Below are 27,557 nucleotides of genomic sequence, written 5' to 3'. Positions count from 1 at the left end.
CCCCTCAGTGTCCTGCTCTCATTGGCTCTCTTCCTTCGCCTGCTTGGCGGAAAAATTGCGGAACTGGGGAAAAGAGCTGGAAGGCAGGGGCCTTATAACGGGTGGGCGGAGTTACCGCCAAAAAGTTTCAATATGTTGCAGAGTTTACTCTGCCCAGTGATTCCAGAAGGTTCCGAACAGCACTGCGCAGGCGCAGTAAAACCCATTTGTATGTATTCGCAGATGACCACTCGAAGAAATACTGTTACAGGTAAGCAACCTGTCCGTTTCCCTAAGGGCAAGCAATCTCCAATGATTCTCTATGGGCAAGCAATCTCCATTATGTCCTATGGGCAAGCAATCTCCAATGATTCTCTATGGGCAAGCAATCTCCATTATTTCCTATGGGCAAGCAATTTCTTATGTTTCCCTATGGGCAGGTAAATACTATGTTTCCCTAAGGGCAAGCAATCTCCAATGATTCTCTATGGGCAAGCAATCTCCATTATTTCCTATGGGCAAGCAATTTCTTATGTTTCCCTATGGGCAGGTAAATACTATGTTTCCCTAAGGGCAAGCAATCTCCAATGATTCTCTATGGGCAAGCAATCTCCATTATTTCCTATGGGCATGCAATCTCCAATGATTCTCTATGGGCAAGCAATCCCCATTATTTCCTATGGGCAAGCAATCTCCAATGATTCTCTATGGGCAAGCAATCTCCATTATGTCCTATGGGCAAGCAATCTCCAATGATTCTCTATGGGCAAGCAATCTCCATTATTTCCAATGGGCAAGCAATTTCTTCTGTTTCCCTATGGGCAGGTAAATACTATGTTTCCCTAAGGGCAAGCAATCTCCAATGATTCTCTATGGGCAAACAATCTCCATTGTTTCCTATGGGCAAGCAATCTCCAATGATTCTCTATGGGCAAGCAATCCCCATTATTTCCTATGGGCAATCATTTTCTTACGTTTCCCTATGGAGAGGGAAATACTATGTTTCCCTAAGGGCAAGCAATCTCCAATGACTCTCTATGGGCAAGCAATCTCCATTATTTCCTATGGGCAAGCAATTTCTTATGTTTCCCTATGGGCAGGTAAATACTATGTTTCCCTAAGGGCAAGCAATCTCCATTATTTCCTATGGGCAAGCAATTTCTTATCTTTCCCTATGGACAGGTAAATACTATGTTTCCCTAAGGGCAAGCAATCTCCAATGATTCTCTATGGGCAAGCAATCTCCATTATGTCCTATGGGCAAGCAATCTCCAATGATTCTCTATGGGCAAGCAATCTCCATTATTTCCTATGGGCAAGCAATTTCTTATGTTTCCCTATGGGCAGGTAAATACTATGTTTCCCTAAGGGCAAGCAATCTCCAATGATTCTCTATGGGCAAGCAATCTCCATTATTTCCTATGGGCATCTAATCTCCAATTATTCTGTATGGGCAAGCAATCCCCATTATTTCCTATGGGCAAGCAATCTACAATGAATCTCTATGGGCAAGAAATCTCCATTAGTTCCTATGGGCAATCAATTTCTTATGTTTCCCTAAGGGCAGGTAAATACTATGTTTCCCTAAGGGCAAGCAATCTCCAATGGTTCTCTATGGGCAAGCAATCTCCATTATTTCCTATGGACAATCAATTTCTTACGTTTCCCTATGGACAGGGAAATACTATGTTTCCCTAAGGGCAAGTAATCTCCAATGATTCTCTATTGGCAAGCAATCTCCATTATTTCCTATGGGCAAGCAATTTCTTATGTTTCCCTATGGGCAGGTAAATACTATGTTTCCCTAATGGTTCTCTATGGGCAAGCAATCTCCATTATTTCCTATGGACAATCAATTTCTTACGTTTCCCTATGGACAGGGAAATACTATGTTTCCCTAAGGGCAAGCAATCTCCAATGATTCTCTATGGGCAAGCAATCTCCATTATTTCCAAAGGGCAAGCAATCTCCATTATTTCCAATGGGCAAGCAATCTCCAATGATTATGGGCACGCAATCTCCATTATTTCCTATGGGCAATCAATTTCTTATGTTTCCCTAAGGGCAGGTAAATACTATGTTTCCCTAAGGGCAAGCAATCTCCAATGATTCTCTATGGGCAAGCAATCTCCATTATGTCCTATGGGCAAGCAATCTCCAATGATTCTCTATGGGCAAGAAATCTCCATTATGTCCTATAGACAAGCAATTTCTTATGTTTCCCTATGGGCAGGTAAATACTATGTTTCCCTAAGGGCAAGCAATCTCCAATGATTCTCTATGGGCACGCAATCTCCATTATTTCCTTTGGGCAAGCAATTTCTTATGTTTCCCTAAGGGCAGGTAAATACTATGTTTCCCTAAGGGCAAGCAATCTCCAATGATTCTCTATGGGCAAGCAATCTCCATTATTTCCTTTGGGCAAGCAATTTCTTATGTTTCCCTATGGGCAGGGAAATACTATGTTTCCCTAAGGGCAAGCAATCTCCAATTATTCTCTATGGGCAAGCAATCTCCATTATGTCTTATGGGCAAGCAATCTCCAATGATTCTCTATGGGCAAGCAATCTCCATTATTTCCTATGGGCAAGCAATTTCTTATGTTTCCCTATGGGCAGGTAAATACTATGTTTCCCTAAGGGCAAGCAATCTCCAATGATTCTCTATGGGCAAGCAATCTCCATTATGTCCTATGGGCAAGCAATCTCCAATGATTCTCTATGGGCAAGCAATCTCCATTGTTTCCTATGGGCAAGCAATCTCCAATGATTCTCTATGGGCAAGCAATCCCCATTATTTCCTATGGGCAAGCAATCTCCAATGAATCTCTATGGGCAAGAAATCTCCATTAGTTCCTATGGGCAATCAATTTCTTATGTTTCCCTAAGGGCAGGTAAATACTATGTTTCCCTAAGGCAAGCAATCTCCAATGGTTCTCTATGGGCAAGCAATCTCCATTATTTCCTATGGGCAATCAATTTCTTACGTTTCCCTATGGACAGGGAAATATTATGTTTCCCTAAGGGCAAGCAATCTCCAATGATTCTCTATTGGCAAGCAATCTCCATTATTTCCTATGGGCAAGCAATTTCTTATGTTTCCCTATGGGCAGGTAAATACTATGTTTCCCTAAGGGCAAGCAATCTCCAATTATTCTCTATGGGCAAGCAATTTCCATTATTTCCAATGGGCAAGCAATCTTCCCTATGGGCCAGTATGCTTCCCCTATGGGCAAGTACTGTCCTTTTTTTTAGTACGTCCCCTCCCAGGCTGTGCCTTGTGAGGATGATGGGAAGTGTCCTCCAAGACCTAATTTATATGTGTTTGTGTGTATATAAAGCTTTGTATTATTTGTGTGTGTGTGTGTCTGTGTGTGTGTGTGTATATATATATATGTATAAAACCGTGTGTAATATTATGTATGTGTGTGTGTATATATATATGTATATCTAATTATACACACACATACATATATAATTATATATGCATATGTGTATGTATTTATATACAATTATTACTATGTATACATAACCATGTATGTAATGTTTTGTGTGTGTGTGTGTGTGTGTGTGTGTACACTTGCGCAGGAGGAGACCATTGGAGTCATCGCTTCTGGCAAAGGAGTCGGGACTAGGCTCTTGTGGCTGTATTCAAGCACATTTCCCAATGCTAGCCACAGGAGGGCGCCCGAGAGCCATGCAGCGTTGTGTCTTTTCTGCTAGATTGCTCCACCACTTGTTCTGAATGTCTCTTGAGTTTGTGTTGGAGTTGACTACATGCGAGGCGAAAGGCTGCTTTTCTGACATGGCAGGATGGCTGTGGGAGGTGTGCCTGGTGAGCAGTTCTCTTCTTTGCCAACAGCTCCTGGATCTCTTGGTTGCTTTCATCAAACCAGTCTTGCTTTTTCTTGAGGGAGAACCCTAAGGATTCTTCCGCAGATTGCAGGATGCTGTTTTTGATAAGTTGCCAAAGCGCTGTAGGAGAAGAGTCTATAGGGTGGTCTTCAAGTTTTGTTTGCAGATTTGCCTGAAAGTTGTCTCTCATGGCAGCTTGTTGAAGATTGTTGACTTGGAGTCTCTTCTTTAGGATTCCACCCCTCTTAGATTTGAACTTAAAATGAAGATTTAGTTTGCATCTTACGAGGCGATGATCTGTTTGACATTCTGCACTGGGCATCACTCGGGCATGACGGACATCGCGAATATTTCTCTGGTGCACTAGGATGTAGTCAATGAGGTGCCAGTGTTTGGATCAGGGATGCATCCAGGTTGTCTTCAGGCTGTCTTTCTGCTGAAAGATGGTGTTTGTAATAGTCAGCTGCTGTTCTGCACAAAACTCTAGCAGGAGGCGTCCGTTATCATTACAGTTTCCAACACCATGCTTGTCTAAAACACCTATCCAGGCTTTGAAGTTCTTTCCTACTCTGGCATTGAAGTCACCAAGGATAATGATTTTGTCTTCTGCAGGGACTTTTTGTATAAGGTGGCGTAGGTCTGAGTAGAATTTGTCTTTCTCCGCAGGGTCGGCTTGCATAGTTGGGGCATATATACTGAAGAGAACAACATGTGGGAGGCGTAAGGAGATAATGCGTCAGAGTGTCCTGTTGGCAAGGTTTCGAGTTTGGAGGCAATGGAGTTTTTGATCATGAAGCCTACACCTGAAAGATGTTTTTCAGTTCTGGGTTTGCCAGACCAGTAGAGTGTGTAGCCGGCACCGTGTTCTTTAAGGCTGCCTTCTTCATGGAGACGAACTTCACTAAGAGTAGTGATGTCAATGTTAAGTCATGACAGTTCATGGGCTATTAGGGCAGAACGGCGCTCAGGATGTCCACTATCTGAAGAATCTTGCATGGTTCTGATGTTCCAGCATGCAAGTGTTAGTCTATTTGCACCTTTGGAGGCTGGTGTGTGCCTTTGTCTCTTTGTCTTTGTTTGACCGCACCAGAAGATGCCCGTTGGCTGCGGCTAGCCAGCCAGGTTGTTGGGGATGAGCTTTCTTCAGGCCACCTTTTCTAGGCCCCTCTCCATATGGAGCAAGCAGTGCTCTCCTTAAAAAAGGCTGCTTGGTCATTCAGGATGCTGCTGAACAAGACTGTCATCCCCAGTCAGTCTCAAGTGACCAAAGTCCTGAACTGCCCGCATGCAGAGTTGGGTCTGCAGCTTCCAGTGCATCTTTACATCTGCCATTTCGTCCCTCGCCTATCGCTACAGGGCTTTTTCAGAGATTGGATGTATCCTTTGAGATTGTGCAATGGATTTTTCTGGTGGAGCGCAGCGTGCACAGAACTGGCCTCACCCTTTAAACCAGAGGTTCGACTGCTGAGGCCTTGACAAGCATGGACAGTGGCAGCGAGGTCCTCGGGTTGTAGGTTTGGTTACAGTTTCCTTCTCTTATAGATGGTTGACCTTAGAGGATTAGACGAGCACCATCTGCCCGGTTTGGGATTAGAGTTTTCCTTCTCCTAAGATGGTTGCCATAAGGCTAGAGAGCCCATCCTGCGCTTTGGCGCTCTTGGTCAGACCCTTTGGTTGTGACCTGTCTGGCATGGGAGGCCCTGCCAGTGGCTATTATACCACTGCCAGCATAGCTCACAACTTCATTGTACATAAGCCTCTCCCCCGCGACAAAGGGGCGTCAATGGAGAGGCTTCCCATCACCCCCAACCAACCCACATGGCCATGGCCCTGGAGGAGGGCTCAAGGATTCTGGGAATTTCCAGAAAGGGACTTGAAGGGCCAATGGCACAGACAGGCTGCAGGGAGACCTCCCCCAACCTCTGCTGGTCTGAGGATGATGGGAAGTGTCCTCTAAGACCTCCCCACATGCTGTGCCTTGTGAGGATGATGGGAAGTGTCCGCCTCCAATCCCCCTTTTAATGCTAACAAGTCTGCCTTGTTGTGACGACGACGACGATGATGATGATGATATCAGCAAACTTCTGAGGCGTGTGCCCACTCTTTCTGAAGCTGAGAGAGTGTGACCTTCCAAAGTGTGTTTTTGTGTGTTTTTTGTGCTTTTAATGCTAGCAAGTCTGCCTTGTTGTGACAATGATAGTGGTGATGATGATGGTGATGATATTTGATATCAGCAAGCCTCTGAGGCATGGCCAATGTAAGTTGCTGTGAGTTTTACAAATTCATACGCAGTGAAGAAAATCCAAAGTCTCTTGAGAAAGTACACACTTCTGAGAAGTACAGTTGGTGCAAGAAACCTGAAACCAAGGGCAAATCTGCTTCTTGTTAAACCACCTTGACATGTTCAATATGGATAGCCATGTTCACCCATATCCAGTGTTAAACCCAAAGGGTTTGGTTATGGAATAAGCCTCTGAAATATGCAAGAGATTGCCATGTTAAATAAAGCCATGTCAAATGCCCAAATGTGTGCCGTGTGTGTTTTGGAATGGCCAGAAAGGGCCATCTGTCCAGGAATAATGCCAAAATGCCCTCCATTTTGAGCATGCCTAAGATACATGTGTTTATATTAATGCTTTTTAAAATTATTATTATTATTTTAGTTGTTCGTGTGTCCTCCATTTAAAAACATGTCCTACATTCGGGGCTAAATTTTGTCCTACTTTTTTTTTACATTTGTCCTGGTTTGGAGGTTGACAGTTACGCAACCCTAGATCTGGCTCATGTGTGCTACTCCAGTCTTATGTCTATAGAGTTATGGGGGAAACTGTTGTGAAACGACTGATATGAAGTTGACATTTCTGGCAAAGAAGCCGTGCGGGTGCCCCCCTCTTCCTTCCTTGGCAGCGTAGGTCACCCACCCGTCCTCCTCTGGGATAAAAGAAGGATTATAGCAAGGCCTAATCTAGAAAACAGGACCATGGCAACCTAGCAGGGGAAATAACCCTTGGAATTTAGTTACGTTTCCAAGAGGCAGAGTGGGGGGAAACAGGTCGCTGTGGCTTTTTCCCTCTGCCTCGTTCCTCCTTTGCTCCTCATGGTGAGTAAGGCACAAGGGAGGTCAAAATGAATTGTAGAGCCTTTCACAAGCAGGCTTGCTTTTGCTTGCAGGTCGGGTGACCGGACCAGCAGAGCTGTTCCAAGAAGGTCCACCATTGAATTTGTCGCCATTTGCACCTCCTTGTTGATGGTGGCTACCTTGTCCTGGCAAGGACTGGTGCCAGGAGCAGAAGAGAAGAATATGGAAGTAGCATGACCCTGGAAACAAGCTTATATCTGCCTGCAATAAGACTCAATGTACGATCTGAATGGTCAAGCTCGTAGAAGAAGGTAAGTCCTTAGAATAAGGGAAAATATATAGCTGGACGAGGCTCCATGGCTACAGGTCTAACTTCTACTCAATTCTGGAATTCCTGCAAGAGCATCCCCATTAGGGAGCTGTCCAGCCAATTTTTGGAGACATCCAGAAAAGGAGAACCCCAGCACTTCTTTAGGCCATTGGTTCCATTATCAAACAACTCTTATGTCAAGAAGTTCCTTCTAAAGTTCAATTGGGAGCTACCCTCCGGTAACATACAGTGGGCCCTTGTTATCCACTGGAGTTTGGTTCCAGGACCTCCCTATCGATAACAAAATCTGTGGATGCTTAAGTCCCATTAAATATAATATGGAGGGCTGACTGTAAAACCATTAGACTTGGTCCTACCTTTGGGGATAGTAGCAATAACAAATTGCCTCTCCATCCACCTCTCTTTTCTGAAAAATGATGAAATCCCTTCTACCAGGTACATATTATTCTCTATATTATCCCACTCGGAATGCCATGTATGCAGAAGGCTCTGTCTCTGTGCATGACCCTTGCTTTGATTTCTTCTAACCAAACAAGAGCGCTACATAGCCCTAGCTGCGGAGAATATCTTGGCTGCTGCACAGGGTATAAAAATAGTCTCCACAAGCTCTCTGTGTTGCAGTCATCTGCACAGCTCCACCTTTGCTAGGTGCTCTCCGTCTGGGCAAAACCACTTTGTGACTTGGAGTCCAAACCTTTGCTCTCGATGGGATTGCAGGTGATGCAGGTGAGTGACTTTTCTCTCTCATTGGGGACTCTAGCAATACTCCCCCTGGCATTATGATCGTCTTACCTGGAGAGAAGGCAAAATTTTGGTGCATTAGTTGCGCTACGACTTCTGTAGCTCACCTTTCCAATCCTGGGTGCCACTGAAGAGTAAAGATGCTACACAGAAGGCTACAGAGAGAGCTAGTTTGAAGCACAGCAGCAGCTGGGGTAAGGAAAGGAAACCTGCGTTTACTTCTTCCTGTTTTCTTTCAAGTTGAAGAGGCAGTTCAGGTGCAATAGTCAGCACTTCAACAGAGAATAGGTTTTTGGGTGTCTACCGAGTGCTGTCTTGTGTTCCTTTTATTGGCTACTCAGTCATGCGAGGGGCCTACTGCGCATCCAAGGGATAGTATGCTGTAGATGACCTCTGTATGCATTAGTTGCACTACTCATGTGGCCGAATTATTCGCTGTAGTGCAATGGAATGTTCTGCTGAGAATGGTGGAAGTGTAGTTGCGCATACAACAATGTTGCGCATTGCAGTGTGCAAGGGCTATTGTGAAAGACAGTAACATGGAGATTGGGATGGTGCATTTCACATGGCCCAGTAGCACACTGTCATGGACATTTGTTGTGCGGTGTTGCGGCTTTGCGTGGGGGTTGTGTAGCACTGGTGCAGCATATCTCTCCATGAAGATACAGTATTTACTCTATGCTGAGGGGATGTCGGATTACAGTCTTGCTGTATCAATGGGCGTGAAACAAGGTGGCAGGTGGTTCCTACATCAGTGGGGTGGTGAATGTGATCCCAGTTTGATCCAAAGCGCAAAGGACCTCTCCGGAGCCTAAAGCAACTGGGATGAATTCAAGGCTTTGGCACTTTGGACAACTCCATAAAAGCCCCAGCATGGTTTCACTGCTCCACCGACATGGAAGCTGTCAGACGCCACTAAGGTGAAACTCTTTTGGAATCAGACCATGTTTCCTTCACCATCCATATGGTCATCCATCCGCTCTGGCCTTAGACAACATCTTTCCACTGCCCCTTAACAACCGTAGTTAAAACTGGACTTGCCACCTCATCACCAGACCCACAAGTCCTGCATTTCTATGGCTATTCATACAATCTGATTATAAAGGTCCCTCCAAGACAACAGTTCACTCCATGCATCTGAGGAGGCAAAGTCTACAAAAGCTTATACTATAACTTTTTCACATCTGAGGAAGCAGACCATATCTATGAAAGCTTATGCAACAATTTATTTTGCATTAAAGGATGTAAACCAGGACTACACAAGCTTATGCTACAACCTTTTTCATATCTGAGGAAGCAGAACAGATCTATGAAAGCTCATGCTACAACTTTTTTCAAACAGTTGGTCTCAAAAGTCCTGCAACATCCCTTTAAAATAATTTTGGGCTGATTCCTTCCAATGTCCGCCGAAGGTCAGCCAGTGGATCAATTCAGTCTTTTTCTGCAGCTCGGATTTTCAATTCCAGCATACTTGCCTTCCTTCTTTAAAGGTCACTTGTGGGTTTTACGTCATGATCGCTAAAGAAACCCACAGCCAATTCCTGGCTTAGCTGGAATCTGTCTTTGCAGAGCTGTACCTTTAATATTCATTTACTCAATCCTGTTTTGTTTATCACCATCTGTTTTTACTTTCTATTTAAATAATTGATTGACAGAGCTGTAATTACTGGAATTTTACATGGCACTCTGCACTTCCTTGTATTGATCTGGCCATTGCTCTCTGAATGGGTTTTTTTTTAATTATACATTTTGAAACGTTGCATTTTACCTTGCTACACACACAGGTATGTCAATGCTGCATTGTTAAAACAATCTCCCTGTGTCTCTTTCTCCAGGGAATGACGGAAGGAGAACCACTGATGAACGATCTCCAAGGATGCAGCGCTGCGGATGAGAACACCTCCGTCTCCGTTTGCCCCAAGGCCTGGGTTGAGCCCACCTTCACCCTCGCTGCCAAGGCTCGGGTTGTTGTCACCAGCTGTTTCTTCGTGGTGGCGGCATGCAGCAACTGGGCGGTCTTGTACAGCGTGACGCGGAAGAGACGGAAATCCCATGTCCAGCGGCTCATCCTCAGCCTCACCGTGGCCGACCTGCTGGTGACCACGATTGTCATGCCGCTGGACGCCGTGTGGAACATCACCATCCAGTGGTACGCCGGAGACGTCCTCTGCAAGCTTCTCAACTTCTTCAAGCTCTTTGCCATGTACTCGGCCGCGCTGGTGCTGGTGGTGATCAGCTTGGACCGGCACTCGGCCATCCTTCACCCCTTCTCTTTCGCTAACTCCAGCCATCGCAACCGGATCATGCTCTCCGTGGCCTGGGCTCTCAGCGTCTTGCTGGCCTCTCCCCAGGTAGGAAACCCTCAAAGCGGATGGGAAACTCATGCAGTGTTGTTGAGCTGCAGCTCCCAACATTCCTCATCGTTGGGTAGGCTGGGAGTTGCAGTCCAACAACATTGCAACATTGTCAAGCCCAGAAGGATACCAAGTTCGGAAATCCAGGCTTCGGAGTTTAAAACTCAGAAAACCTTATCAAGATCCAGTCCAATGGCATTGATTGTCAGAACTGACCAGGAAACCTTAAAAGTGCCTAACTCACCATTTAAAATTTCGGGCAGGCTTATTTCTTATTTTAATAAACACATTTTTCTTCTCATTCTCATCCCATCCCCTTCTTTGTTGATACGCTTTCTTTCACGGAAACAACCCTGGAATGGGCTTGGCTCTTGCTTGCCTCTCTTCCAGCATTATCTTAGCTAACAAAGACTTAGCAATACAATTTCCACTGCATAACCCATCACACCTCATTCCCAGCGTTTCTATGGCAGGCCTGTCGCCTGCAGATCTCATGACAGATTCAGGTGGTTGGAGCCCCAGAGCATTTCCACAATAAGGTCTCTTTTGCACAGATGTGTGAGCCATTGTAAGAATGGTTTATGGAAACTGAAGAAATGGATGGACTCCATGGCCCATGTGGCCCCTTCCGGTTCTATGATTCTACAAACGCTTGTCCCTTAATGGAGTGGTGACTGATTCCAGCTCTATGGCTTTTGTGAGCACCTTGCCCTTGCAGATAAATCTAAGCACCTTTCCTTGTATCCATTCTAGCTGTTCCTCTTCCACCTCTACACCATCCCAGGGGTCAACTTCACCCAATGCGTGACGCATGGGAGTTTCAGAGAACGCTGGCAGGAGACCACCTACAACATGTTTACCTTCACCACTCTCTACATCACTCCTCTGAGCGTCATGGTCGTCTGCTATGTCCGCATCTTGTTTGAGATTAGCAAGCAGCTGAAAATTAACCAAGGTGAGCGCATGGTCCTCAAATGGTGTGAAAGTGGTGCCCAGGGGCTTTATCTAGTGTAGACTCCCCTTTTCAAGAGCCATTGCTCCCAAAGAAATACCCATCTGGACCAGCTCCAAAGTGAAAAATAGAGTTAAAGGCATTAGAGTTACTATACAGTAGAGCACAAATCAGGAAAGTTTGACCCTGCAGACAATGTCAAGTACCCATGTCAATAGGGCAGTTAATCAAAATTTAAAGGGACCGCGTTCTTGTGTGCCTTCAAGTTGTTTCTGATTAATGGTGACCCTAAGGTTATCATGGGGTTTTCTTGGCAAGATTTGTTCAGAGGAGGTTTGCCATTGCCTTCCTCTGAGGCTGAGAGAGTGTGACTGGCCCAAGGTCACCCAGTGGGTTTCCATTGCTGAGCTGGGATTCGAACTCTGGTCCAACACTCACACCACTATGCCATGCTGGCTCTCTAAGGAACTATCCAAGGTGCAATTTTGCACACCGTTTTCAGCTTTTTTGAAGAGAGATCTTTACAATTCATCACCCCAACAAGGGTTGCTGTTCTTGCCACCTTGATGGATTGCAACTTCTATCATCCATCACTCTTGGGTACAATGATAACAGATGAAAGTTGCATTCCTATAATCAAAGGACAGGTAGAGCTTGTTGGTTGCTTCCAGATGCCCTTGTGAGCATTGGGGAGATGAAGCTGTCATGCATGGACACTAAGACTACACACACCAGCATAGCTACACTAGTGTAATTGTTGGGTCTTAACCAACATCTGCTACCATTCCTTCTCTCCATGCTTTTGTCCCGTTTGCCTCATCTCCCACTTTCCAACCCTCCAGCCCATCCCGGGTGGTAATCTAACTGACCACCTTTTACTTTCTTCCCAATTGATCCCTCTGAGATTATCCCACAGGTCTCGCCAGAGGTAAAGATGACCACATCTCCAAGGCCCGCATGAAGACCCTTACCATGACCATCTTGATTGTGGCCTCTTTCATTATCTGCTGGACACCATATTACCTCCTGGGCTTGTGGTACTGGTTCCAGCCCGACATGATCCGTCAAATGCCGGAGTACATTAACCACTTCTTGTTTCTCTTTGGCTTGCTGCACACTTGCACGGACCCCATCATCTATGGGCTATACACCCCGTCTTTCCGAGAGGACATGAAGCTGTGCCTCAAGAGCCTGAAGTTGACATTGACCCACCAAGAAAAGAGTCTTGCGTCCATTTTGGAACTGAAAATTAAAGAGGAGCATGGGCAGGGTGAGCACCCTTCAAGTGTTTCCAATGGAGGGACGATGCATACGGTGTTCTAGAGTAACAGCCTTGGACAGAGAAGATCCTCATGCCTGTTGAACTTGCAATTTGCAATAACCATGCACTTGAGGAGCCAGCTGCTAAATATGTGAAGAAACTCCATTAAACTGAGGATGTGAAAGGTTTTTCTGTAGTGCCTTATTCACACATGCAAGGAAGACCAAACACATGTGGCCCATACAATGAACACTGATGGTGGATTTGATTTACATTCCTCTCCATGCCATTGAACAGAAGTAGGCTGGAACAGAAACAGAATTAACTTTCACATGGCTTGCCATGGCTGTAAGGGCCCATTCCATTGAAATCCAAACAGGTTGCCTGCTTGTGACTCATTCGTGGGATTGTCTGATCAGTCTGAACAATGAAAGCATGGAGAGGAAATAGCCACAGGTTGGCTTCTCACGCTGCTTCTCAGAATTTTACAGGTGCAGCATTTTCATTTCCCACTGGAGGAAACAAGAGAGCATTTCCCTGTGTTTCCCAATGTCATAATAGTGACACTAAAAGTGACTTATTAATAGTGGGTAACTCAGCAAGTTGTCTGCAATTCCAGATCAGCAATTTAGTTAAGGATACTGAACAAAGTAGTGTCTCCTGGCCTGATGCTTCCAATCTGGATTTGCTGGGCATCCCTGCAAATAATGGGAGTCTATTCTTTCATGGTACAGTGGACAGATGTTTCCAAACCCTCCCATGAACAATTGCCAGTCAGGGTGACCAGAGGTCCTCCTTTTCCCTGACATGTCCTACATTTCAGCTTTAGGTCCAGGGGTCTGGGAGGAGTGCCAAAATGTCCTCTATTTTGAGCCATATGTCAAGAGGCAGTTCAACAGATTTATTACTGCTGCCGCTGCTGCAAAAGGCTTGCTAGTTTTCGGCAAGCAATAAACGTGACCAAAATGTTTTGCCTTGCAACAATGCACCTTAATGACTGCAGAAAAAGTATTGCCTTGGAGAGTCCAATGAAAACTATTGCATTGGAGAGTCAAAGGAAAGGAGGACAACAAGGTTGGGGTGGTTTTGTTTTTCTTTCTTTCTTTCTAATGGAGGTGTGGAAAGAAAAGGAGGATCTGGATTGTTGAAGCAGAAAGTGTACAGTTTGGGTTGAGGAAGAAGCGGGAGGGATGAGAGAAGAAATGGGGGGAAAATACAAATGAATAGACAGTTTAAAACTGAATAAGACGTGCTTTACTTTTGCACTTTTTAAATCATTCTGTACAATTTTAAGCATTTGTTTTGCTCAGAGTTCTCTAAGTATATTGCAAGCCAACAAGACATTTCAACGAAGGTAAGTTCATCCGAAAAATATGGCTGAGTACATAATAAAATACAGTATGTGTAATATAGCTGTAAATAAACCATATGAAATGAATATGTTTATATTAGCGTTTTAGCTTCTTTTTTTCTTCAATGCCCTATGTTTTGTGGTGTCTGGTCCTCCTTTGCGGCTATGGCATTTGGTCACCCCATCTTCAATGCAACAGTCAGAAGCAGTAACTTCTTCAAACTCTGGTTGTTTCTGTTTGTTCATTTAAGTGTTTTCGGAGCAGAGACATACGAGACTGTTGTGGCTGTGTGCCTTCAAGTCATTTCTGACTTTGGCAAAAAAAATATCGCAGGGTTTTCTTGGCATGATTGATTCAGAGAAGGGATTGCCTGTGTTTTTCTCTGAGGTTGAGAGAGTGTGACTTTCCCAAGATCAGCCAGTGGCTTTCCGGGGCTGAGCAGGGATTCAAACCCTGGTCTCCCTGGGCCCTAGAACAAATTGCTAGACCATGCTGGCTCTCTGCTACACAGATTGCACTTTGGACTCAAATGTCAAATAGATGATCCCTTGCCACATTTGCTGTTCAGCATGGATCTAGGGGAAGTGTGGGGTAATGGGGGGGGGGATGAGAAAGAATGGTTGGAGGTACTAAATTCTCAAGATTTAAGGTTAGTTCCTTAACTCTTTTGGTCTCTTACAATAAAAAACAGACACCATTACTTCCCATGGATATAGCAGTTTTAATGTCCAAAGTGCTTGAGCATCTCTTTTGTGGTGGCCTTCACAATCAACTTGCAAGGCATCACTCCCACTTCGTAAATGAAGAACCGTGACTGATGGCAAATTGCCCAAAGGAAGATCCATGGCAGAATTGAGGCTTCAAGCTACAACTTTCAGGATGGCCTTTTCAAAGGGACTCTTTTGTTTGCCTCCCATGAACCAGAAAAGACAAAATGCAAACCATTGCTGGTGCCAGATTCCAGGTGCTCTTAAGGAAATTTAAAGCGGCCCCTTAAGTCTATGGCCGGGATTCAAATAGTTAGTCCAAAATAACATCAACTCACTGAATCAATAGCAACTTGTATGTCAGTGCTTGGGACATTAATTCAATGGATCTACTTTTAGTTGGGGCTAAAAACGGGATTTAGCACATATGTTTATTATTCCACATTGGTTTCCAATTAGATGAAGTGCCTCACCTTCTCCAATCCCTAAGCTATGCATGAGATCTTAGAATTCTGAGCATCTCTTGCACTACTAAAGGGTTGGTTGATCTACACTAGAGGTGTCTAGACTGCAGATAAATTCACTCGCTGGCAAAGTAAAAGATGCAACTGGTTATGCCCCAACTGCAAGGGATGCTCTGGAGGTTGCAAAACATACAGCCCATGGGCCTTAATTTCCCCACTTCTGATCTCCAATTGGGTGGCCTGCCCTTTGCTTGAAGCTAACTATGTTCTCTTCAAGGAAGAAGGTTCAGCTTGACAAGTCCAACAGACAGAAAGAAGAGACGCAATCTAGTCAAACCAGGAAGAGAGAGAAAAACCAAGATCAAATGTATGCTAGGGCGAAGGGTAGTGTGTTTTGCTCTTGAGTCGCACAAGCACTTCTGGCTTGGGTATTTGACAGACAGAAAAAGAGCTTTCCCCAAAGCCTTCTGCTCCTTCTCATGCATCCACATGCATCACACAACACACATATTAAAGCCACATTTCAGTGTTTCAAACACCCAAGCTGGAAAGAACATGGAAACTCTGAGAGGTATTGGACAAAGAGCAGACTCCCTGTTTGTGGATTAAATTAAAATACTGCTACATGCTTGAGGATGACACACCCCAGATCTGGACATCCTTATCCTATGTGGTGCCAGTCGTTGTTCTGTTGCATTGGCCTTCCCGAAATCCCTGTACTCCTTCTGGTTTTGTCATTAGTTGAACAAGAAAGAGCTTGCCTCTCCCGGCCTCTTGGGTATGGAAGCAAGACAAAAACCAAGATATTAAAAGGCATATCAGGAACCTAAGGCAGCAGAAACAAGTCCATTCCCCCCTGCAGCTCTCCATCTGTGCAGAAATTTAGAGCGATGGGGAGTTCAACAATTTTTTGTCTCTGGCACTGTTAAGGCATTTGGTGAAGTTGAGCGCCCCAAGTTCAATGCCTGAAGTCAAAGAGCCTGTTCCAGTAGTAAAGGAAAGCTGGAGAGTTGCTCGCTCCTATGATGATCAGAAGCAGCAGATACAAGCTCATCATCACAGCAAAGCGATGCGTGGAGACCCATGACTGACTAGAAGGCCTGCAAAAAGAGGGAGGAAGAGGAAAGAGTGGATGGACAATCACCATATGCTTATTTTTACATTTTCATTTTTAAAAAATGTCTGTGTGACAGTATGCAGGATAAATAATACATAATTAATAAACACAATACAACGTAAGAAATGTAGCACCCAAGGAGTCCTAGTAAAAGGCACAGCCCCACATGACCAAAATAAAAGAAAAGGAAGTAAAGAAGTAGACTAGGAAGCTACAGAAATCAGGGAAAGGAATATATGGTTCAGACACCTATGCAGCAGTTTCTTCCCCCAAGAGGAGAGAAACGGTGCTGTGCTCACCTCCGATATTGCTTCTGTGAATATACTAGCAAGTATTTCACTCGGATCAGCTGATTATTGGTCACAACGAAGTATTTCTGAGGGACATCACCGCCTTCACTGTTCCTCACTCTGGCTCTCTTCTTGTCTATTTCTTTAGAATCTACAGAAAGGAGGAAGGGAAAAAGAGAGGTCCTTTTAGCAAGAAGGGCAATATCCCACTGAGCACTTTAGTGCCAAAAATCTGGAAGTGAGGGGTTCAGTTTTGGATGCCACACTAGCTATCTTTGGTTCCCCAAGAATCTGATCTATTTGTCAAGTGAGAACTTAAGAAAGGACTAACTGAACAGTAGTTAGTCTGGTCTCCCCAAAGTGTGTTGGCTGAGGATGGTGGGAACTATAGGCCCAACAAATGAAGAGGACATGAGATCAGGGAAGGACATTTTAGTGACTCACCTTTCTTTTGGACTTGGCACTTGACATCTGGGTGATCAATGATCTCACAAACTGCGACACAGCTCAGGACTGGACCCATGATGCTTTGCTGCCAGCCAAGTCCATGGGGGCTGTAGAGAAGAGCCAGGCTCAGGTCACTGGTCAGGTAGGTACCTTCTCCGAACAAGGAGGTCTGAGAGAAACGGAAAGGTGTTTTACATCAACTGAATTACTCCCTGGCATCCTTCCCTTTTCCATAATGGTCAGTTGTGATTCTTATTAATTATATCCAGGCAACTAGAAATCAACATAAAAACGCCATTTGGAACTTTTTCATTTATGGGTTTATGCCAAATAAAGGACAACATGATAAGGCTTATTCTATTGGGATGGAACAGAGCAGCAAATAGGGAAGTGTGGCCCGCTGGGAGCATGTGGCCCCTGGGACTCATTTTGCGGCCCCCAAAGTCTCTCCATGAAATCTATTTCCCTCAAAGCGCTCCAGAATCCTGTACTACTTTCCAAATACCTCTGTTTCCTTCTACAGTCCTTCTCAAAATGGCGCTTGGAGATGCTGGGGCATGCGTGTGATCCACTGGTGGAGGTCTGGGAGGGAAACTAGTCCCAACCTATGTAGTTGCCCAACCATGCTTTAAAAGGAGATCAACTCACAGATGTGGGTGTATCAATGCTGCCCTCCAGGCTCAGAGGCAGTATACCTCTGAATTACCAGCTGCTGGGTAGAGCAGAACAGGAATACTGCCTTCATGTCCTGCTGCAGGCTGTCCAGTGGTTGGCCATTCCTGGCAGGGACGCACCTTTGTTATGATGGCACAGGGCTCTTTGGGAGTCTTTATTCTGATGCAAGCAAGACTTGTTCCTTACCCGGTTCAAATGACACTGTAACCCATTGTGCACGATGGAGTGGAAGTTCTCAAGGCGGCTCCCATGGAAGGCATAGATGAGGTCTCTCCCCGCCTTGGTCTCCTCAAATTTGGCATTCATCTGACTGGAATAGGTGATTTCAAACAGGAAGTCTGGCGCAGTAACTGGCACACTGGGTGCTCCTGTCAGCTCTTCGATCTTCTTATACTTCAACACCGTTAAGATGCAACAAGGTTATTCACTTTGAAGGCATTGATCATCCCATTTAAAAACATGTTTGCAGTGCCTCACACTTCTTTTGATCCTCAAAATATTTAGACTAAATCTAAGTAAGGTACCCCTGTAAACCTGCCACAAATTAAAACAGGTGGCTTCTGTAAATATAAGGTGCCAGCTATAGAGAGGGTGCTACCCACAGCATGATTCAGATTGTGTGTGTGTGGCCCCATGCATTCCATATTTCTTAGGTAAGGAGGTGGTTTTGCCACTTATGGTGATGCTTTTAAGAACCTGGAAATTTCTCAGACCTCTTCAGTATCCATGACTCCCACAAAGAACTTCCCACAGCACCCAAAGTTGTGTTTGACAGACACTGGTTCAAGGATTCAGCTATCTTGTCCCCATGATGATAAGACTCTAACCTCTGTTTTGCTGGCACTGTGGATGCACAAGGCCTTGGAGGACAAAACCCAGCCAAGCAACTCCCAGACCCTTTTGTCGGCAACTTGGGCAGACTCAAGCAGGTCCTTCAGGCTCCCGAGTGTGTTTGTATCTGCAAGCTGAAAGAAAGAGAAAAAACTACTTAGGGGACATTCCTGGCTTTTTAAAAATCATCTTGCACACCGAGGGACCCCTGTCGGTTAAAAGGAAGTGAGCAACATCTTAACCAGTCCAAAATCTAATGCAAGAACCATTGCAGGTGTGCAAAAGACAACAAATGGAAGGCACATAGGGATGATTTGGAAGAATAGAGACAGTGCTGCTTAGATGTAGTAAGTGTAGGAGCTCAGATCCAGATAGTGCTAAAAGATTTTGGAGAGACGTTACAATAACCTAGGCCACTGCTCTATCTAACTCCAGGTTGGGCAACTCTGGAAGTCATTTCCAATCCCCTGGAATTGCTGTGGGAAACGCTAGATATTCATTGTGAAACTGGAACTGATCAGAATTGCTGCTTCCAGTTTTTAGAAAGCTACATTGAGGGTTTCTTTTGAAATGCAAGGGTGCAACTGGATAAGGAAGGTATATATGATGTGCTGGTTTTAGAGGAAAATGCAGTTTGCTCCTTAATATCAGCACTCATTAAACCACACTCCTAGTCTGGGAAAGCATTGGCCACAGCTTCTGTGAGCAACCTGTCCATCCAGAAAGGATCGTTCTACATCCCGCCATTGCAAAACTTAATTTTCTGCAGCAGGAGCACAAGGTTTCTCTGCAGCATTGCCAAAAGCAGAAACAGCCCACTCTGCAGCTGGTGCACCTAAACAAAATAAGCCAGACTTAAAACTTCGGCCAAGTCACACGCTCTCAGCCTCAGAGAAAGGGAATGGCAAACCTCCCCTGAATAAATTGTGCCAAGAAAACCCCATGGTAAGGTCGCCACTGGTCAGAAATGACTGGGAGGCACATGGCAACAACACATTCTGGAATTCTGCACCAGGTAGACTCCGACAAAGCAGCCACAAATCTTTGGCCTCTTAGATGTTTTGAGCTATTAAACTCATAATCCCTTATCCACTGTCTGGGGTTTCTGGGAACTGAAGGCCAAAGCACCTACAAGGCCAAAGGTTTGGTTCACGGTTGACAAATCCCAGGAATCCATAGGCAGCTGGAGTGGAATTAAGGTGTTATCGCTATGCAATGTGGATCAAAAAGAGACTCCCAAGAGTAAAATAAATTCACCAAAGCCTCAAAATCCTTGGTCTCCTCAGTGGCATAGAGTCCAGGGAAGGGCCGGAGGACGGAGTCGCGCTTGTAGCTCTGCAGAGCGGAGACAAAAAAGCTGCACTTCAGGTCGGCGGCCAGGAGGTCCTTCTGGATGGCCTCGCGGACCCTCTCTTTGGAGACAGCAGCAGCATCACTGACGTTTGGCTCCTGCATCCCCTGCGGGGAGGTCCTGTTAAAGGAAAACACAAGCAGAGGTAAGAAAACCAAAGCAGGCTTGGCAGATGGGGCCACATCCGGCAGATCAATCGATCAATCCCAGAAATGACTTTGCTAGGCATGAAACACTAGGTGGGAAAGTATTTGGGGTCCTGAATTTCTGTACAGTCAACCAAAAGAACTGCAAGAGCCAGGTCCTTGCCTAAGATACACCAGAGTCTTCACTTTGAATTGTTGTCGCTGTGTGCCTTCAAGTCATTTTTGATTTATGGGGACCCTAAGGCGAACCTATCATGGGATGCCAAGAAAAGCCACCATCACAATACACACACACCTATTAGCTTTTACATTTTCTATACTGCTTCATATATGGAAAGTGCTGACACTTTCTCTCACTCTCTAGTATGTCCTGCAGCCTTGGGCCTGGGTTCAAAATAATTTATATATAATGTGTGTGTGTGTGTGTGTGTGTGTGTATGTGTATGTGTATGTATATGTATTGTGATGGTGGTTTCCTTGGTATCCTTTTTTCAGAGGGGGGCTTGCCATGGCTTTATTCTGAGACTGAGAGAGTGTGACTTGCCCATGGATTCAAACCCAGGTCTCCAGGGTTGTAGCCCAAGGCTGCAGGACATACTAGAGAGAGAGAGAGAGAGAGAGAGTGAGTGTTGAGTATATATATAGTATTTACATTTTCTATACCACTTTATATATACTCAACACTCTCTCTCTCTCTCTCTCTCTCTCTCTCTATATATATATATATATATATATGTGCTGCAGCCTTGGGCTACAACCCTGGAGACCTGGGTTTGAATCCATGGGCAAGTCACACTCTCTCAGTCTCAGAATAAAGCCATGGCAAACCCCCCTCTGAACAAAGGATACCAAGGAAACCACCATCACAATACATATATATATACACACATATATTATATATAACTTATACAAACAGACGCACACATATATATTACAATTTACATTTCCCATACTGCTCCATATAACCAGTACTGTCTCTCTCTGTCTAGTATGTCCTGAAGCCTTGCGCTATACAATTCTGGAGGCCTGGGTTCGAATCCCCTTTGCTCAGCCATGGAAACCCATTGGGTGACCTTTGGTCAGGTCACACTTTCTCAGCCTCAGAATAAAGCCACGGCAAACCCCCCTCTGAACAAAGGATACCAAGGAAATCACCATCACAACACACACACACACACACAGTATATTAGCATTTACATTTTCTATACTGCTTCATATAAATAATTTATTATTATTAATTGTTGTTATTATTATTATTATTATGGGGGATTTTATATATGTTTAAGGGAGGGAGGGAGAGGGATAATTTTGGGATTATTTTATACTGTATGTATTTCTGTTTTGTTTGCTTTTGTAAGATGACTCAATCCTGGTATAGAGGAGGCATATAAATAAAAATATGTTAATAATAATAATAATAACAATAATAATACATTCTATTTATATTTCCTGCCTTTCCCTGTGAATTGAGGCAGGATTACAATAAAAAGTCAAATCAACAATACAAAATACAAGATACAATATTATCTAATAATACGTCATCATCATCATCATTCTTATTAAAAATAATATTAAAAATAAAATTAAAACTAAAAATTATTATTAAAGTAATATTATTAAAAATATTAAAAATAAAATAAAATAATAAAAAGTATTATTAAAAATACAGTATTTTTATTACTAAAATAATATTAAAAACAAAATTAAAAATTAAAATTATTATTAAAATACAGTATTATTATTAAAAATAATATTAAAAATCAAAAATCAAAATTATTATCAAAACTACAGTATTATTATTATTAAAAATAATATTAAAATAAAAAATAAAATTATTATTAAAATACAGTATTATTATTATTAAAATAAATTAAAAATCAAAATTATTAAAAATACAGTGTTATTATTATTATTATTAAAAATAATATTAAAAATCAAATAAAATATTATTAAAATACAAGATTATTATTATTATTAAAATAATATTAAAATATTAAAATTATTATTAAAATACAGTATTATTATTAAAATAATATTAAAAATGAAATAAAAAATAAAAATATATTTTAAAATACATTATTATAATTATTAAAAATATTAAAATAAAATTATTAATAATTAAAAAATTATTTAAAATGCAGTATTATTGTTATTGTTATTATAACTATTATTTATTCATATACTCAGCACTCCATTTCTTTCTCTCTCTCTCTCTATTAGGACCTCCAGCCTTGGGCTACAATTCTGGAGTCCTGGGTTCGAATCCCTGGGAACCTTATGGCTGACCTTTGGCCAAGTCACACTCTCTCAGCCTCAGAGGGAGGCAGAGGCAAACCCTGACCTCCTTGAGGTCTTCCGCCTCCATTCTTCCCTCCTTACCTTCCGCAGGCGCCTTTCACACTGAGCTGGCTGAGTAGACCTATGCCAGCGCTTACTGAGCATGCGCAGGGGCTTCTGGGCACGCGCAGTCACGCCGACTGAAGCCAACGGCCGGGCGGCATTGCAGTTGGAGCATGCGCAGTGACAGAATGTGAAGCCGTGCCTATAGACCTTTTCCTCCTCTTGGCGCATGCGCTCTAGCGTCACCTGGCAAAACGGCTCCACGCATGCTCAGTCTCAGAAATTGAAGTCTCTCTTCTGCCCTCACTTTGTGGTGAGCATGCGCAGAAGGAGGAGGCCCTTTGCAACTGAGCAGCCTAAGCAATGCTCTGCCGCCACCACGTTTGGTCCTCCAAGTTTTTTTTTCTGGACTTCAACTCCCAGAAGCCCCAGCCACTAGGAATTCTGGGAGCTGAAGTCCACAAAAAACCCCTAGAGAGGACCAAATTTTGGGAAACCCATTACTTTCATTGTATTTTCTTAGGCTAAGTATATTCAGGCTGCATCTGCACTGCAGGAATAATGCAGTTTGACATCGCTATGCAGTGCTTCATTTTATTTCATTCACCGATAGATTTGGAGGAAAGATGGATATTCTCTATATAATCCTCAGGCTCCAAAGGGCTCATTCCTCCTCGCTCTCGGGCGCCCTCCTGTGGCTGTTGCGAGGAGGAGCAGGCACCGCATGTTGGCAAGCGTTCGATCCCATGCCTGCCTCTCGGGCGCCCTCCTGTGGCTGTTGCGAGGAGGAGCAGGCACCGCATGTTGGCAAGCCTTCGATCCCATGCCTGCCTCTCGGGCGCCCTCCTGTGGCTGTTGCGAGGAGGAGCAGGCACCGCATGTTGGCAAGCCTTCGATCCCATGCCTGCCTCTCGGGCGCCCTCCTGTGGCTGTTGCGAGGAGGAGCAGGCACCGCATGTTCGCAAGCGTTCGATCCCATGCCTGCCTCTCGGGCGCCCTCCTGTGGCTGTTGCGAGGAGGAGCAGGCACCGCATGTTGGCAAGCCTTCGATCCCATGCCTGCCTCTCGGGCGCCCTCCTGTGGCTGTTGCGAGGAGGAGCAGGCACCGCATGTTGGCAAGCGTTCGATCCCATGCCTGCCTCTCGGGCGCCCTCCTGTGGCTGTTGCGAGGAGGAGCAGGCACCGCACGTTGGCAAGCCTTCGATCCCATGCCTGCCTCTCGGGCGCCCTCCTGTGGCTGTTGCGAGGAGGAGCAGGCACCGCACGTTGGCAAGCCTTCGATCCCATGCCTGCCTCTCGGGCGCCCTCCTGTGGCTGTTGCGAGGAGGAGCAGGCACCGCACGTTGGCAAGCCTTCGATCCCATGCCTGCCTCTCGGGCGCCCTCCTGTGGCTGTTGCGAGGAGGAGCAGGCACCGCATGTTCGCAAGCCTTCGATCCCATGCCTGCCTCTCGGGCGCCCTCCTGTGGCTGTTGCGAGGAGGAGCAGGCACCGCACGTTCGCAAGCCTTCGATCCCATGCCTGCCTCTCGGGCGCCCTCCTGTGGCTGTTGCGAGGAGGAGCAGGCACCGCACGTTCGCAAGCCTTCGATCCCATGCCTGCCTCTCGGGCGCCCTCCTGTGGCTGTTGCGAGGAGGAGCAGGCACCGCACGTTCGCAAGCCTTCGATCCCATGCCTGCCTCTCGGGCGCCCTCCTGTGGCTGTTGCGAGGAGGAGCAGGCACCGCACGTTCGCAAGCGTTCGATCCCATGCCTGCCTCTCGGGCGCCCTCCTGTGGCTGTTGCGAGGAGGAGCAGGCACCGCATGTTCGCAAGCCTTCGATCCCATGCCTGCCTCTCGGGCGCCCTCCTGTGGCTGTTGCGAGGAGGAGCAGGCACCGCATGTTCGCAAGCCTTCGATCCCATGCCTGCCTCTCGGGCGCCCTCCTGTGGCTGTTGCGAGGAGGAGCAGGCACCGCATGTTGGCAAGCCTTCGATCCCATGCCTGCCTCTCGGGCGCCCTCCTGTGGCTGTTGCGAGGAGGAGCAGGCACCGCATGTTGGCAAGCCTTCGATCCCATGCCTGCCTCTCGGGCGCCCTCCTGTGGCTGTTGCGAGGAGGAGCAGGCACCGCACGTTGGCAAGCCTTCGATCCCATGCCTGCCTCTCGGGCGCCCTCCTGTGGCTGTTGCGAGGAGGAGCAGGCACCGCACGTTGGCAAGCCTTCGATCCCATGCCTGCCTCTCGGGCGCCCTCCTGTGGCTGTTGCGAGGAGGAGCAGGCACCGCACGTTGGCAAGCCTTCGATCCCATGCCTGCCTCTCGGGCGCCCTCCTGTGGCTGTTGCGAGGAGGAGCAGGCACCGCATGTTGGCAAGCCTTCGATCCCATGCCTGCCTCTCGGGCGCCCTCCTGTGGCTGTTGCGAGGAGGAGCAGGCACCGCATGTTGGCAAGCGTTCGATCCCATGCCTGCCTCTCGGGCGCCCTCCTGTGGCTGTTGCGAGGAGGAGCAGGCACCGCACGTTGGCAAGCGTTCGATCCCATGCCTGCCTCTCGGGCGCCCTCCTGTGGCTGTTGCGAGGAGGAGCAGGCACCGCACGTTGGCAAGCGTTCGATCCCATGCCTGCCTCTCGGGCGCCCTCCTGTGGCTGTTGCGAGGAGGAGCAGGCACCGCACGTTGGCAAGCCTTCGATCCCATGCCTGCCTCTCGGGCGCCCTCCTGTGGCTGTTGCGAGGAGGAGCAGGCACCGCATGTTCGCAAGCCTTCGATCCCATGCCTGCCTCTCGGGCGCCCTCCTGTGGCTGTTGCGAGGAGGAGCAGGCACCGCATGTTCGCAAGCCTTCGATCCCATGCCTGCCTCTCGGGCGCCCTCCTGTGGCTGTTGCGAGGAGGAGCAGGCACCGCATGTTCGCAAGCCTTCGATCCCATGCCTGCCTCTCGGGCGCCCTCCTGTGGCTGTTGCGAGGAGGAGCAGGCACCGCATGTTGGCAAGCCTTCGATCCCATGCCTGCCTCTCGGGCGCCCTCCTGTGGCTGTTGCGAGGAGGAGCAGGCACCGCATGTTGGCAAGCCTTCGATCCCATGCCTGCCTCTCGGGCGCCCTCCTGTGGCTGTTGCGAGGAGGAGCAGGCACCGCACGTTGGCAAGCCTTCGATCCCATGCCTGCCTCTCGGGCGCCCTCCTGTGGCTGTTGCGAGGAGGAGCAGGCACCGCACGTTGGCAAGCCTTCGATCCCATGCCTGCCTCTCGGGCGCCCTCCTGTGGCTGTTGCGAGGAGGAGCAGGCACCGCATGTTGGCAAGCCTTCGATCCCATGCCTGCCTCTCGGGCGCCCTCCTGTGGCTGTTGCGAGGAGGAGCAGGCACCGCATGTTCGCAAGCCTTCGATCCCATGCCTGCCTCTCGGGCGCCCTCCTGTGGCTGTTGCGAGGAGGAGCAGGCACCGCATGTTCGCAAGCCTTCGATCCCATGCCTGCCTCTCGGGCGCCCTCCTGTGGCTGTTGCGAGGAGGAGCAGGCACCGCATGTTGGCAAGCCTTCGATCCCATGCCTGCCTCTCGGGCGCCCTCCTGTGGCTGTTGCGAGGAGGAGCAGGCACCGCATGTTGGCAAGCGTTCGATCCCATGCCTGCCTCTCGGGCGCCCTCCTGTGGCTGTTGCGAGGAGGAGCAGGCACCGCACGTTGGCAAGCGTTCGATCCCATGCCTGCCTCTCGGGCGCCCTCCTGTGGCTGTTGCGAGGAGGAGCAGGCACCGCATGTTGGCAAGCGTTCGATCCCATGCCTGCCTCTCGGGCGCCCTCCTGTGGCTGTTGCGAGGAGGAGCAGGCACCGCATGTTGGCAAGCCTTCGATCCCATGCCTGCCTCTCGGGCGCCCTCCTGTGGCTGTTGCGAGGAGGAGCAGGCACCGCATGTTGGCAAGCCTTCGATCCCATGCCTGCCTCTCGGGCGCCCTCCTGTGGCTGTTGCGAGGAGGAGCAGGCACCGCATGTTCGCAAGCCTTCGATCCCATGCCTGCCTCTCGGGCGCCCTCCTGTGGCTGTTGCGAGGAGGAGCAGGCACCGCATGTTGGCAAGCGTTCGATCCCATGCCTGCCTCTCGGGCGCCCTCCTGTGGCTGTTGCGAGGAGGAGCAGGCACCGCATGTTGGCAAGCGTTCGATCCCATGCCTGCCTCTCGGGCGCCCTCCTGTGGCTGTTGCGAGGAGGAGCAGGCACCGCACGTTGGCAAGCGTTCGATCCCATGCCTGCCTCTCGGGCGCCCTCCTGTGGCTGTTGCGAGGAGGAGCAGGCACCGCATGTTGGCAAGCGTTCGATCCCATGCCTGCCTCTCGGGCGCCCTCCTGTGGCTGTTGCGAGGAGGAGCAGGCACCGCATGTTCGCAAGCGTTCGATCCCATGCCTGCCTCTCGGGCGCCCTCCTGTGGCTGTTGCGAGGAGGAGCAGGCACCGCATGTTCGCAAGCGTTCGATCCCATGCCTGCCTCTCGGGCGCCCTCCTGTGGCTGTTGCGAGGAGGAGCAGGCACCGCATGTTGGCAAGCGTTCGATCCCATGCCTGCCTCTCGGGCGCCCTCCTGTGGCTGTTGCGAAGAGGAGCAGGCACCGCATGTTGGCAAGCGTTCGATCCCATGCCTGCCTCTCGGGCGCCCTCCTGTGGCTGTTGCGAAGAGGAGCAGGCACCGCATGTTCGCAAGCCTTCGATCCCATGCCTGCCTCTCGGGCGCTCTCCTGTGGCTGTTGCGAAGAGGAGCAGGCACCGCACGTTGGCAAGCGTTCGATCCCATGCCTGCCTCTCGGGCGCCCTCCTGTGGCTGTTGCGAGGAGGAGCAGGCACCGCACGTTGGCAAGCGTTCGATCCCATGCCTGCCTCTCGGGCGCTCTCCTGTGGCTGTTGCGAAGAGGAGCAGGCACCGCACGTTGGCAAGCGTTCGATCCCATGCCTGCCTCTCGGGCGCTCTCCTGTGGCTGTTGCGAGGAGGAGCAGGCACCGCACGTTGGCAAGCGTTCGATCCCATGCCTGCCTCTCGGGCGCCCTCCTGTGGCTGTTGCGAGGAGGAGCAGGCACCGCATGTTCGCAAGCGTTCGATCCCATGCCTGCCTCTCGGGCGCCCTCCTGTGGCTCAAATGGCGCACTTCGGCCCCTTCTTTGGCTCCCCTGGCCATGGATGATGGGATCTGTAATCCGACTGAAGCCATTATGAACATTAAGAGAAATACTCATCTGGATATTTTATATTTTATCTCCCAGAAGCCCCAGCTTGATCAATAGCTGGAAATCCAAAACATCTAGAAGACCAAAGAATAAAAACCATTGTCTT

At 47.4% G+C, this 27,557-nt stretch overlaps 2 protein-coding genes across 5 annotated transcripts; one reads left to right on the top strand and one right to left on the bottom strand.

Moving 5' to 3' along the window:
- Window positions 1–7,954: 7,954 nt before the first annotated feature.
- LOC149307476 (gonadotropin-releasing hormone II receptor-like) lies at window positions 7,955–13,876 on the top strand. Its single transcript, XM_089539246.1, has 4 exons — window positions 7,955–7,969; window positions 9,820–10,335; window positions 11,092–11,293; window positions 12,207–13,876. The coding sequence occupies exons 1-4, from the start codon at window positions 7,964–7,966 to the stop codon at window positions 12,611–12,613; spliced, it is 1,131 nt and encodes a 376-aa protein (XP_089395372.1). The 5' UTR covers window positions 7,955–7,963; the 3' UTR covers window positions 12,614–13,876.
- LOC149307475 (protein mono-ADP-ribosyltransferase PARP16-like) lies at window positions 13,783–23,020 on the bottom strand. Of its 4 annotated transcripts, none has more exons than XM_089539248.1 (7): window positions 22,311–23,020; window positions 19,692–19,905; window positions 18,431–18,568; window positions 17,790–17,996; window positions 16,926–17,097; window positions 16,491–16,632; window positions 13,783–16,174 (listed from the first exon to the last, which is right to left on the bottom strand). In XM_089539248.1, the coding sequence occupies exons 2-7, from the start codon at window positions 19,887–19,889 to the stop codon at window positions 16,033–16,035; spliced, it is 999 nt and encodes a 332-aa protein (XP_089395374.1). In that variant the 5' UTR covers window positions 19,890–19,905; window positions 22,311–23,020; the 3' UTR covers window positions 13,783–16,032. The 4 variants fall into 4 exon arrangements, with proteins under 4 accessions (XP_089395374.1, XP_089395375.1, XP_089395373.1 ...); XM_089539249.1 differs by lacking the exon at window positions 22,311–23,020 and adding an exon at window positions 20,095–20,353; XM_089539247.1 differs by lacking the exon at window positions 22,311–23,020 and having other exon boundaries at window positions 19,692–20,353.
- Between the last annotated feature and the right edge of the window lie 4,537 nt (window positions 23,021–27,557).

The sequence above is a fragment of the Sceloporus occidentalis genome, unplaced genomic scaffold (genome assembly GCF_023333645.1).
Source record: "Sceloporus occidentalis isolate IW3139 unplaced genomic scaffold, rSceOcc1.0.p SCAF_9, whole genome shotgun sequence".
In the NCBI taxonomy this organism is placed as follows: Eukaryota; Metazoa; Chordata; class Lepidosauria; order Squamata; family Phrynosomatidae; genus Sceloporus; species Sceloporus occidentalis.
This window is presented reverse-complemented; position numbering and strand designations above follow the sequence as displayed.

Bases quoted from the DNA above. Each gene is read 5' to 3' on its own strand.
- LOC149307476 (XM_089539246.1), top strand. The intron at 10,336-11,091 runs GTAGGAAACCCT...TATCCATTCTAG, and splicing joins TCTTGCTGGCCTCTCCCCAG to CTGTTCCTCTTCCACCTCTA. The intron at 11,294-12,206 runs GTGAGCGCATGG...ATTATCCCACAG, and splicing joins GCAGCTGAAAATTAACCAAG to GTCTCGCCAGAGGTAAAGAT.
- LOC149307475 (XM_089539248.1), bottom strand. From the start codon at position 19,889: ATGCAGGAGCCAAACGTCAGTGATGCTGCTGCTGTCTCCAAAGAGAGG. The intron at 18,569-19,691 runs GTGAATTTATTT...TCTTTCTTTCAG, and splicing joins CCAAGGATTTTGAGGCTTTG to CTTGCAGATACAAACACACT. The intron at 16,175-16,490 runs GTGAGCACAGCA...CTCTTTTTGCAG, and splicing joins TCACAGAAGCAATATCGGAG to GCCTTCTAGTCAGTCATGGG.